Raw genomic sequence first — 12,880 nt, 5'->3', positions numbered from 1 at the left:
CAAGCCCAGACCCTCTTCTGAGCAGCAGGTGGGTGTGGGCTTAGCAGTTTGCAGCCTAAGGCAGCCAGCAATCCCATGTCCCTGCCCCCAAAGGCCTGGAGAAAGCACCTCTTTTGAGGCAAACTCAGCCTCCTTAGGGTGCTTGGTGAGGGCTTGGCAACATATCCCCAGATCCAAAGAGAATGAGAAGGAACTAATTCCAGGATGGGGCCTGAATGTGGGAACATGGTCAGAGTTTACACACTCACAAGCTGGACCCTCATTGTCCATTGCTACATGCCCATTGTCTCCCAAGCTGAGGCCACTGCAGACCTTAGCCGTACTTAGGACTCAGCCTAAATGGCTGGGCAACTGCAGCTATACACTGACCTCCCTGCTCATGAGCGTGAGGGGGACTGTCCAGGCCAGAGAAGCCCTCCCCAGCCCACCCCTCCCTCTTCCAGCTGGCATGAACATGAGCCCTGTCTCCAGACTGAAGAAGACTTGGGCCAAAGTGAAGACAGCCAAGTTTTTCATCCTGGAGGTAAACAAGGTTGCTGGGCTAAGGGGTTCAGCCAGCGGGCCCATGAAAAGAGGTGCCCAAATGCCTCCCTGTCTTCTTCCAGCACCAGATGGACCCAACCGGGAATTTCTGCAACTACAGGACAGCCTTGCGAGGGGCAGCCCACCGCTCCCTGACTGCCCACAGCAGCCGGGAGAAGGTAGGTGAGAAGCCTTGATGGTCAAAGTCCAGGTGTGCTGTATCAATGGGTTAGTCAGCTTTCTGTTACTATAACAAATAGCTAAGATAATCAACTTATAAAGAGAAAAGATTTATTTTGGTTCAGTTGTAGAGGTTTCCTTCTATGATAAGTTAGCCTATGATAAGTTTTGAGTCTATGGCAGTGGTGAAGGAAATCCACTCATCTCATGGCCAGGGGCCAAAGAGAGAAGACGAAGAGGGTATAGCTTCACAGTCTCCTTCAAGGTCATGTCTCAGTGACCTAAAGACCTCCAGCCAGGCCCCACTCCCCACTACCACCTCCTCCCCCAGGGGTAAGCCTTTACCACATGGACATTTGGGGGACCGTTGTGATCCAAACTACAGCAATCAGGGAATCTGGAGGTTGACTCAAAGATCACTGGGTCCAACCCCTGCCCTTCAGCAGCATCTGTGATAGATAGCCATGTCACCTTGCTTGCATGCTGTCAGTGTGGCCAACTTCGCCACCTCCAAAACAGGTCATGCCCCACCCCCAAGAAGCTCTGATGCCTTGAACTTCCTTGATAAGTGCTTCCTTGTGGGGCCAGACTTGGCCACCTCAGATCACATTCTCTTAAAGGGAACTACTTCCTCTTCTAGCTATCAGTCCTTTCACGGCCTGCGTGTCCCCACCATTGTTTGCCTGAATGGACAGTCCCAAGCCTAACTTGCGATTCCAGTCCCCTCCCGGCTATGACCCTGAAGAGCTCCATCTGTCAGAGTCCCTTCTGTTTCAGATCAAATTGTAGCTCCAAGCACAGAGGGTTTTACATCTGCGTTATTCTAAATGTAGTACCTCTATGTATGTGGCCTTAAATCACATTTTTGGATTTGGCAATGACTATCCAAGCTTCTTGTTCACCCAAACTGCCTTTTCACAAGAAATGTCATATACATTTGCATTTGGGAGGGCCTTTGATGATCCTGATCAATTTTATTTCTCCTCTAAATTCTCCGATTGGCCTCTGATACAGGATTCTGTACTGAGGTCCTAGGATTGCAACAATCATCTGGCTTAAAACTTGTCATCAAGTTTTAAGGAAGGAAACACCAAGACTTGTACCTTTCAAATCTGGTCTCCTGCAGGAACGTTGGTGGAATCAGGTCCCTACTGTGGTTGGTGGAGGTCTTATCTCCATCCTGAGAGATAATTAAGGGGAAAAAATGCTAGATGAAATTCTACATCACTCTGGAATTGTACTGGATGGATACCAGTGGTCAAGTTTATGAAGCAGGCTGAAAGATATGTGCTTGTGCCACCCACCAGGACTTCCTGACCATCCACCCAGTGAGTCTTACAGCAGGGGTCACATGAGCAGACACTGACAACCCTGATGGCCATATGCTACCCAGCTGGTCCTTCTAGTACAGGCTGTGAGTTCTTCAGTGAATGAGTCCCAGGAGGGCTGATGGAATGCGGTGGAGCAGTGAGTGAGGCAAGACCTCCAACTCCAGGGCAAAGGAGCCTGTCTCCTAGAAGCCAGAAATCCAGGAAGTTGGAATAGCAAGGGCAAAAATTTAACTTCACTGAGCACCTACCATCTGCAGGCCACTTGATCTCTATCCCCTCCTCCATTCTATGGGATGGCTTCAGCATTGCCATTTCCCAGATTGGAAGACTGAGTCTCAAGGAGACCTCACTGTCCTATCAAATTGTGAGCTAAGCCAGAAATCAAACTCCAACCTCTCTGACTCTGAATCTCATGGTCTTTGCATATCATTGTCTGTCTCCCTGTTCCCAGGACAAAGTGACCATATGTGACAGTCACAAGGTTCCTGGCTTACAGCCCAGGAGTTGGACCCTGAGGCAAAGGTATATCACATTGGATTTTGAGCTGTGGCTGCAGCCTCTAGTTTGCAGCACTGGCTGTCACCACTATTTTTCTTCCATCCATGCTGAGGCAGGATAGCCATGGAGCAGGGCAGACTTTATGTTCCTAAACTCTGGGGTGCTGGGATACTGTGCATTTAGGTCTTGTGCTATAGGTGGATGACTTTAAAATGTGCATTTAGTTTTAACTGCATTCTCCTCTATCTTCCAGAGAGACCATAGGCTAGGCCCAAAGAAGAAGACTTTCTATGGGCTCTCCCTTCAGAAAACAGAGCAATAATGCTCTGCTCTTGGTCTCATCATAAGTGCATCAGGATGGATCTTTAGCATCAAGAAAGACAGGATGACAAATTACTAAATACTCTTTAGAAAAGAAAACAGGTCACAAAATTTTAGAATATTTGACTTATATATGGTTCAGGAATGTTTAATAGTGTGCTTAGCATGGGCCTCTGCTCCCAGTACACTTGAGAGAGAGGCCTGAGTCTGTAGCCTTCCAGATGGGGATGTTGTGAGGTTTCTACCAGCCCCTCCCAGCAGGTAATAGAAAAAAACATCCAAGGGTCACTGTGACTCTGCATCTTGCACCTAGCCCAACGCAGGGTAAATGGCACTGCATGCAGTGGGAGCTCCATCAGCACTGGTGCCTAATGGGCCTGGGAGGAAACGTAATCTGGCCCAGAGTTATGAGGCCTGTACATCCTTTCTTAGTGGTTTTCATGTTGTCCCCATGATGCATATTAGTTAAAATTATCCTTTGTTATGATTTGGATCTTAAAAGTCTTCCAAAGGCTCTGTATGCTAAAGGCTTGGTCACTTGGTCACCAGCCATGGTGCTACTGGGAGATGGTGGGACCTTTAGAAATTGGGACCTAGTAGGAGAAAGCAGATCATTGGGGGTGTGCCCTTGAAGGAAATATTGGACCCCCAGCTCATCCTTTCTTTTGCTCCACCATGTAGCCCCACCATGGTGTTCTGCCTCACCACAAGCCCCAAAACAACCGAGCCAGCTGATCATTGGTTGCAACCTCTGAAACCATAAGCCAAAATAAACCTTTTCTTCTTTTAAGTCATTTATCTCAGGCATTTTATCACAGTAATGGAAAAGTAAGTAATAGTCTTATATAATTCATGAAGCCCCGAGGCTGGTTGGGCTTGCCCAGGAAGTCTCTCCTGTCATCGGCATTCAGGGGTGCATCTGAGGTCCCTGGGGCATGTGTCTACTGGCAAGGTTGCCACCTGCCCTTGAGCCAACCCTATGGGGAGGCTGCCTGGGAGCTGACCCAAACCCTCTCCCTTCCAGATCGTCATTCCCTTCTTCAGCCTACTCATCAAAGACATCTATTTCCTGAACGAGGGATGTGCCAACCGCCTTCCCAATGGACATGTCAACTTTGAGGTAGGACTCAGGGACCTTGGAAGGGAATGCAACCAAGTGAGATCAGCCACTAAAAGTGCCCCCCAAAAAGCCTGCTGGACCCTCAATCATCAAACTAATGGGGGCCTTAAGGCAGACAGAGTATAGTAGTTCTCAGGATCTCCCCACCCCCACATCCACCAGAGGGGGATTCTGAAGCCCATGCACATGAGGATAATGCACTCTGTGCCGGGGCTTATGCCCAGCATGGGTGAAGCCGAATCATTTTTGCCCCTTAAGGAGCACAAGGGCAATAAGAAAAATGGCCCCATAGGCCCATGGTGACAACTGTAAGGTGCTGTGACAGGGCTACACAAACACACAAAAACATCTCACACACACGTGTGTCAGAGTGACTGGTGGGCTAGAGTACACTGGGCAGTAGCAGCAGGAGGTCACTGAGTCAGACTGACAGAACATACCATGTGGTAGTGTTACCACCCACTCTGCAGGAAGAAAGGGACTCTTCTTCTCAAGAGCCAACCTACCCTAGTGCTAGCCCCAGCAGGGATACAGATGGATGCAAAAGCCCTCAGCCTCCAACTCCCCAAGGGGCAGTAAGTCCTGGGCCAGTCACTTGCTTTTTATGAGCCTCAGTCTCTCCCTCTGTAAAATGGGGCATCAACCACAACTATGGCTACACAGAGAGGCTAGGAAGAGGAGATGTACAGCATGAGCCACCAAAGGCTCTGAGTGTCCCCTGCTGATGAGCACCAGAGCACATGCCTGGGCCCTTCCGCCTGGAGCTGCCCTCTGCAGACACCCCTGCAGACCATCACCTGCTGCCGATAGCCTGCTCACCCCTGAGGCCAGCAGAGCTTGGGGAAAATCCAGTCCAATCTGGCAGATTGTCCAGTCCTAGCTGCTGCACCCCTGGGGATCAGCCCAGGCTGGAGGCCACATGGATGAGATTACAGGGGCCCAGGCAGCCTAGAGTGAGATTTTATTCCACAGGTGACCCTGACACACAAACCAGTGTGGGATCTCCTATTTTTTGCCCTTCTTGAATTGGTCCTCAAAACCAAGGCAAGGGGTTGGGGTAAAATTGCAAATCATGGGGCCACAGATTCGGAAAGCAGGTACTAGGAACCAGACATGGCTGCCAGGGCTGATCAAGGGGTACCACAGAGCTGGGATCCCCACCCAAGCATGTCTTTGTGCTGCTATTTATTTAACATCCTTCTTAAAGTTGGCATAGTTTTTAAAATTAGATACACATTACAATAAGGCTTCCATATCCATGAATTCTGCATCCACAATCCTACCAACTGTGGATAAAAAAATATATTTTTTTAAAATTGCATCTGTACTGAACATTTATAGACTTTTTTCTTGTCGTTATCCTTTAAGCAATACAGTGCACTATTTGCATAGCATCTACACTGTATTAAGTATTATAAGTAATCTAGAGATGATTTAAAGTTTAAGAGAGGACATATGTAGGTTCTACGTAAATCCTGTGTCCTTGAGCATCTGCAGATTTTGGTATTCCCAGGGCAGGATAAGTCCTAAACCAATCCCCCCAGGACACTGAGAGACTACTATATTTAAATTTTACTTAAATAAAATTGTAATTAAAATAATTTACTTAAATACATTTACCTAAATGTATGTGCATCATTCTATAAATCAACAAACATGAATTCTCTTGCTGGGTAATGCTACCATCTATTGCTCCATGCTCCTCAAATCCCTGAAATCACAAAAGGGTGAGAAAAGAGGACTTCTCAGAGATGGCCACTCACACTCACAGAGAACTTTAGGCACTGTGGGTATCTCCATTTTGTGTCTCTGTGTGACCCTGGCAGAAATTTCTGGAACTGGCCAAGCAGGTTGGAGAGTTCATCACATGGAAACAAGTGGAATGTCCTTTCGAACAAGACCCCAGCATCACCCATTACCTGTACACTGCCCCCATCTTCAGCGAGGACGGTAAGGTGACCCTGCAGCCTTCCTAACCCCCTCAGGCCATGGGACTCTTGGGTGGCCTCTTAGTCACCATGCAGGAACCTCTACTCTGAGCAGGAATGCACCATCCCCACCCTTAATGGCCCTCAAATGGAGCAGAGAAGACTGCATTACCCAGGATGGCCAACTGTCCCATCAGGAACTCAGGATAGATCCCAGGAGCCATGGGCTGGGGCCTCAAGGACCCCAACTCCAGGCTTCTCCCTGGATACAGTCCGGACACTGTTGGGTATTTCAAGTCTGAACCATCTGGGTATATTACCCCATTTTTATCATTAGTGAAGTGAGAGTGAGGGTAAAACTGGGGCTCACATGGGGATGGCTAAGCACTGACTGACTTTGGGTCTTTCCATGGCTGGTCTTTCCACATGTGTATGTGTGTGAGAGTGTGTGCTGGTTTAGGTGTGTAATACACACTGGCATGATGTGAGTTGACTTTTCTGCAGAGTGCTGTTAACGTCTGTCTATCCCTTCCAGTAAACATACATTCCCATCTAATCACTTGTCACAAATCAGTTTGCTTGCAAATTTGCTAAGTAGTAAACCCTGAGATCCCCCTTTCAGAAAGCAAAAGCTCTACAGAAGACAGCTGTCAGGTTGTCATCCGCTGTGGGGGCAGTGTGGCCCAATGCTTAGCAGCTCTCACCCTGGGATCTGCCCTCCACTCCGGCACACAGGAGACCCGGCTCATCTTCACCAGCACATGGGTTACAAAGGGACCAACAAACATCTGTGTCTGGGGAACATTTACGGCCCCACCAAAGGGGAGAAAATAGGAAAATTAGGGAGACGAGCTTTTTTAATGATTTGCCTTTGGATACTTCCAACTTTGCCATTTTACTTTTCATATTTGGGACCCAGAAATTGCTGAAGGGAGTTCTACCTATATTTGTAACCTCCTACTACCTACCTCCATCAAGAAACAGAGCAAGCTGGGTATGGTGGTACACACCTGTAATCCTAGGAGCTTGGGAGGCTAAGGCAGGAGGGTTGCAAGTTAGAAGCTAGCCTCAGCAATTTAGCAGGGCCCTAAGCAAATTAGTGAGACCCTGTCTCAAAATTTAAAATTTTTTAAAAGGCTGGGGATTTGACTCAGTGGTTAAGTACCAGGTGTTCAATCCCTTGTACTGCCCTCTCCCACCCCACCCCCAACACACACACAAAAAAAGGAAAGCAATGAATAAACCAGCCCAGGCTGCTTCACACAGAGGTCTGTATGAACTCAGGTATCACCTTCTCTAAGCCTCACCTACTTCCTCTATCAAGTGGGGTAATGAGAGAACCTTCTTCCTAGGGCAATAATGAGAATTACTTGAGTTGGAAGAGGTAAAGCCCACAAGTCTGTACTCAATCAATGCTAGTCTGCAGTACTCCCCTCTATTCACAGAGGATATATTCTAAGATCCCCAGTAGATGCCTAAAACTGTGGATAAACCCAAATTCTATATGTACTATATTTTTCCTATGTATACATACACAAATATAATACCTTTTTCCTCTTATCATGCACTATGGTCATAATTTTTTCAGTTCAAAGTGTGATGGCAAAACTAGCACAAATTTCTTTTTCCTTGTTCACAATTTTACAGATGGAAGATTTGTTCCTACCACAGATCTTAGCAACCTCAGCATATGATTTTTTTTCTTTCCTTGTTTAGTGGAAATCATTCCCCTTTGCACTTAAAGGAAGCATTTTACAACCTTTGGCATATTGAAATTACCAGCACCCCTACTCTTGTGATTTAGGGCCATTATTAAGTAAAATAAAGATTGCTTGAACACAAGCACTGTGATTCCATGACAGTTGATCTGATAACCAAGAGAGCTACTTGTGTTAGTCAGCTTTTTGTTGCTGTGACCAAATTTCCTAACAAGAACACCTTAGAGGAGGAAAACTTCCTTTTGACTTACAGTTTCAGAGATTCAGTTCATAGATGCCTGACTTCATTGCTTTAAGCCCAAGGCGAAGCAGAACATCATGGTGCAAGGGCATAGCAGAGGAAAACTGCTCACCTCATAGCATTCAGGAAGCAGAGCGGGAACAGTGAGGATCCAGAGACAAAATATAAACCCCAAAGGCATACCCTAGTGACCCACTTCCTCCAGCCATGCCCCACCTGCCTAAAGTTACCACCCAGTTGGTCCATTCAAATGATAATCCATCAAATGGATCAATATACTGATTAGACTGTGGCTCTCATAGTTGAATCATTTCACCTTCTTCATTAATACAGGAGTTTTGAGGGATGCCTCATATCCAAACCATAATGCTGCTAAGTGACTAACAGGTGGGTAACATATATAACGTGGATACACTGGAAAAAGGAATGAATCATGTACCAGGAAAAATGAAGTGGAACGGCGTGAGATTTTATGTTACTCAGAATGGCATGTAATTTGAAACTTATAAAATGTTTACTTCTAAAATTTTCCATTTAATGCTTTCAGACCATGGTTGACCATGAGTAACTGAAACTTCAAAAAAGAAAAACCAAAGATAAGGAGGGACAATTGTATTAGGTTCCTATGGATACTAAAACAAATCACCACCAACTTGATGGCTCAAAACAACCACAAACTTATCCTTGTGCAATTCTGGAGGTTGGATGTCTAAAATCAGTTTCACTGGGCTAAAATCAAACTATCAGCAGGTCTAGTTTCTTCTGGAGGCTATGGGGCTGGGGTGGGAGGGATCCATTTCCTGGCCTTTTTCTAGTGGCTGCCTGTATTTCTTGGCTTGTGGCCCCTTCCTCTTTCTTCAGAGCACATCACCTTCAATCTCTGCTTCCAACATTGTATCCTCTTTTTTCACCTATAGTCAAATCTCCCTCTGTCTCCCTCTTATAGGGATTTGTGATTGCATTTAGGGCCCAATCAGATGATCCAAGATAATCTCCCCATCCCCAAAATATTAATTTAATCACATCTAACATCCTAGGGGTTAGGACCTGGGTTTCTCTGGAGAAAATATTCATCCTCAACCAAATATACTAGTTATTATGATGATTATTGTCATTAGCCAATCACCTCATAGTGGAACTTGGGCAATGAAATATGTCAAAGGTACATGAGAAGGGGTTGGCATTGTGGCTCAGGGAGTAGAGCGCTCACCTAGCACATTCGAGGCACTAGGTTCAATCCTCAGCATCACATTTAAAAAAAAAAAAAGGTACATGAGAAGAGGGACAGAGGTAAACAGTATTTCTTGAGACCCTGCAATGTGCGTGGCAGTGAGTCAGTAGTGAATATATAAACAAAACCCCAGCACTATTGAAAAAGTACTGAATTCTCAAAATTAGAAAAGACAAACCTACAGATTCAAAAGGTTGAATGAAGCACAAATAGGATCAACCCAAAGAAACCCATACCATGGCACATCACATTCAAACTTCTGAAAACTGAAGGAAAAAAATAAGAGAGAGAGGGGTGGGGGTGCGGGGAGGAAGGGAGGGAGGGAGAGAGGAAGGAAAAAATTATCAGGTAATAATAACAGAGCAGAATTTATCAACTTGATAAATTACATCTACAAATAACCTTATAACATCATATTTAATAGTGAAAGACTAAATGCTTTCTTACTAACTCTCACCAAACTCTGAATCTGCTGGCAGCTAAGATGAATAACAAGGCAAGGAATGTTCTGTTCCCTAGTTAGTCAACATAGTTAGTGTAATAAGGCAAGAAAAGGAAACAACAGATCATAAAGGGAAAAAAATCACACTATCCATATTTGCAGATGATGATATTTTTTTAAAAAATTCAAGGAATCTACAAAAAGTCCTGGAGCTGCCAGGCCTGGTGGCACACACCTGTAATCCAGTAATTCAAAAGGCTGAGGAAAGATAATCTCAAATTCAAAGCCAGGCCCTAAACAACTTAATGAGATCCTATCTCAAAATGAAAAGTAAAAAGGGCTGAGGATGTTGCTCAGTGGTTAGGCACCCCTAGGTTCAATCCCTGATACCAAAATAACAACAACAATAACAAGGCTGTTGTTATATAGTACAGTAATCAAGACAGTGTCATACTGCAAGAGGAGACAGACTTAAGGATCAATGCAGAAGAACAGAGAACCCAGAAACAGACCCACACAAATGTACCCAAGTGGTTTTTAACAGAAGTGCAGAAACAATTGAAAGGAGTCAAGATAGTCTTTCAAAAAACTGTGCTGAAGCATTTGGACATCCAAAAACCAAAAAAATGAACCTTAACTGAAGTCTAAGACCTTATACCAAAAATAAAATATAACTCAAAATGGATCACAGACAGAAATACAAAATGCAAAACTCTAAAACTTTGGGGAGTGGGGGCAAGAGAAAATTTTCAAAATACAGACTGTCCCCAACTTAAATAGTTTGGCTTATGATTTTTCAACTTTACAGTGAGAACAATGTCAATCTGTGGAAATTACCCTTCAAATTTTGAATTTGGATCTTTTCCTGGACTAGCAATATGCAATCCAATACTCTCTTGAAATGCTGAGCAGGGCAGTGAACCCCAGCTCCCAGTCCGCTCTGTGATCCTGAAGGAAAATATCCAAGACTCTACAGTGTGCTGTGTTGCTTAGCTATGATGGCCAGTAGATTAGGTGTTCAATGCACTTTAAAAAATATATTTTTTTAGTTTTCAATGGACTTTATTTTATTTGTTCACTTATATGTGGTGCTGAGAATCAAATTCAGTGCTTCACACATGCTAGGCGAGAGCTCTACCACTGGGCTACAACCCCAACCCTCAAGGCACTTTTTACTTAAAATTATTTCACTTTACAAAGGGCTTATTGGGATGTAATCCCATCAAAAGTTGAGGAGCATCTGTATAGAGCTAGGTAGAATATTTTATAAAACTAAATATGTAAGTTATGTGACCCAGTAATTGCACTGTTGACCATTTTTTATTCTAGACAAATGAATACTCAAGGTCACATAAAAGCAAAAAATCTGTACACCAATGTTTATAGCAGCTTTATTTGTTATAGCCCAAAACTAGGAACAACCCAGATGTCCTTCAGTGGGTGAATGGTTAAACAAACTATAATACATCTTTACCATGTCCTATGTAGCTACAAAAAAGAACGAACTATCAATACACGCTATAGGATGGATAAATCACCAGAGTTATGATAAGTGAAAAAAGACAATCCCAAAAGGTAACATACTCTATGGCTCAATTTATATAACATTCTTGAAATGACAAAAGATCAGTGTTTCCAGGGGTTAAGGAAAGGATGGGGCTAAGAAGGAAATAGTTGTGGCTATAAAAGGTCAACATGAGGGATACTTTGGTGGCAATGGAAATGTTCTGAATCAGTATCAATATTCCACTTGTGATATATACTGCACAGATGCTCCCCAACTTACGAAGGAGTTACATCTCAATAAATCTCAGCATGCATTAGAAATATTCTTAAGTAAAAAATGCACTGAATACACCTAACCTACTACTGAATACACCTAACCTACCTCAGCCTAGCTTACCTTAGATGTGCTCAGAACACTAATATTAGCCCACGTTGAGCATAATCATCTAACACAAAGCTTGTTGTATAATAAAGGTTCTTGTATAATTCATTGAATATGATGCACTGTTGAGTATTGATTGTTCCCCTTGTGATCACCCGGCTAACTGCCTGGTATCTCAAATGAGATCTTCCCACCTATCACTACCAGGGAAAAGACACAAATTTGAAATTCAAAGTGCAGTTTCTACTGAATGAGTATCACTTTCACAGCATCATCAAGGAATGGTATAAACTATACTATACTATAGTTTATTGGAGGAAAATTGGTAAAATGTTTCAGGATCTTGGCACATTATTTCTTACAACCACATGTGAATCTACAATTGTCTGCAAGCAAAAGTTCAATTTACAAATAAAATGTAGACCCAGGTCTGAGAGTAGTACCGATTATCATCATCTACCATAATTATATAATTTCACTTCCTTTTCTGCATAGGTCTTTATTTGGCTTCTTATGAAAGTGAGAGCCCAGAGAACCAAACAGAAAAAGAAAGGTGGAAATCTCTAAGGTCAGTCTTTGTGCCAGGATGGGTATAGGGTGGGTGGAGGGAGGGGGTTGGGCTGCTTGGAAGAGGGCTAAAGGGCTTCTGAGATACCTGATCATCAGTCTCCTGGGGCCTTGGCCAGACCATAGACAGGGAGAAGAATAAGCCCAAGTTCATAGGGATTGGGACAGAACTCAAGGGCTAGGGTAAGTCCATGACCACTGGTAGCTGGTAGTTGCCTCTTTGGGCAATCAAGACATGTGTCCCAGGGCCAGAAACTTTCAGTCCATATTTCTACTCCAGAAAGCAAAACACACATACCATATCCTGTTTATTCTGCATGTTAATGACAGCAGAATGGAGATCAGAAATGAGTCACAGCAATGGGCTCGTGAGGACTGAGCCAAAAAGACTTGCCAAACATTCTCTGGCCACCTCCTCTCATGTGCTGTGAAGGTGTCCATGCTGGGGAGAAATCAGGGCTGGGACCCTCATCACTTTCTGGCATTTTTAAATCTACAGATCTTCTATTTTGGGGAAGACTTGAGAAGCCTGGAGCTGAAAGAGGAGGAAGAGATGGAGCCAGCAGAGGCCATCCACAGCCCCGCCTCAAATGGCCCAGTTGGCGGAGGCAGAAGCAGCGCCTCACTACTTTGCAAATCAAGCCCTTGTGGCCTTGGTACCCACCACAATAGCTGCATGGGTACAGGAAACCTACTGTGGGACTTCAGCCCTGGCAGACTAGACAGGGCCCCCAGACACATGGGTGGCATACGCCTTGGTGACTACCTGCCTTAAGGACGGTAGAGGCCACATTGCCAGTCAGTCTGTCCATCCTGGACAAGGACATGGTGCTACTCCCAGAGAATTGAGCGACTGCAATCGCATTATCTTACTGAGTGACATGCACCACAGA

General features: G+C 44.6%; 1 protein-coding gene across 1 annotated transcript in view; it reads left to right on the top strand.

Moving 5' to 3' along the window:
• Positions 1–12,511, top strand: part of Rasgef1c (RasGEF domain family member 1C) — a 76,924-nt gene extending 64,413 nt beyond the window's left edge. Inside the window, exons 10-15 of the mRNA XM_077797170.1 lie at positions 444–523; positions 606–701; positions 3,877–3,972; positions 5,799–5,922; positions 11,916–11,988; positions 12,487–12,511. Coding sequence (XP_077653296.1) covers positions 444–523; positions 606–701; positions 3,877–3,972; positions 5,799–5,922; positions 11,916–11,988; positions 12,487–12,511 — 494 coding nt within the window. The remainder of the gene's footprint in view (positions 1–443; positions 524–605; positions 702–3,876; positions 3,973–5,798; positions 5,923–11,915; positions 11,989–12,486) is intronic.
• The last annotated feature ends 369 nt before the right edge of the window (positions 12,512–12,880 follow it).

The sequence above is a fragment of the Urocitellus parryii genome, chromosome 1 (assembly GCF_045843805.1).
Source record: "Urocitellus parryii isolate mUroPar1 chromosome 1, mUroPar1.hap1, whole genome shotgun sequence".
Lineage (NCBI taxonomy): Eukaryota > Metazoa > Chordata > Mammalia > Rodentia > Sciuridae > Urocitellus > Urocitellus parryii.
Note: the sequence above shows the minus strand (reverse complement) of the source record. Positions and strands in the feature narration are given on the sequence as shown.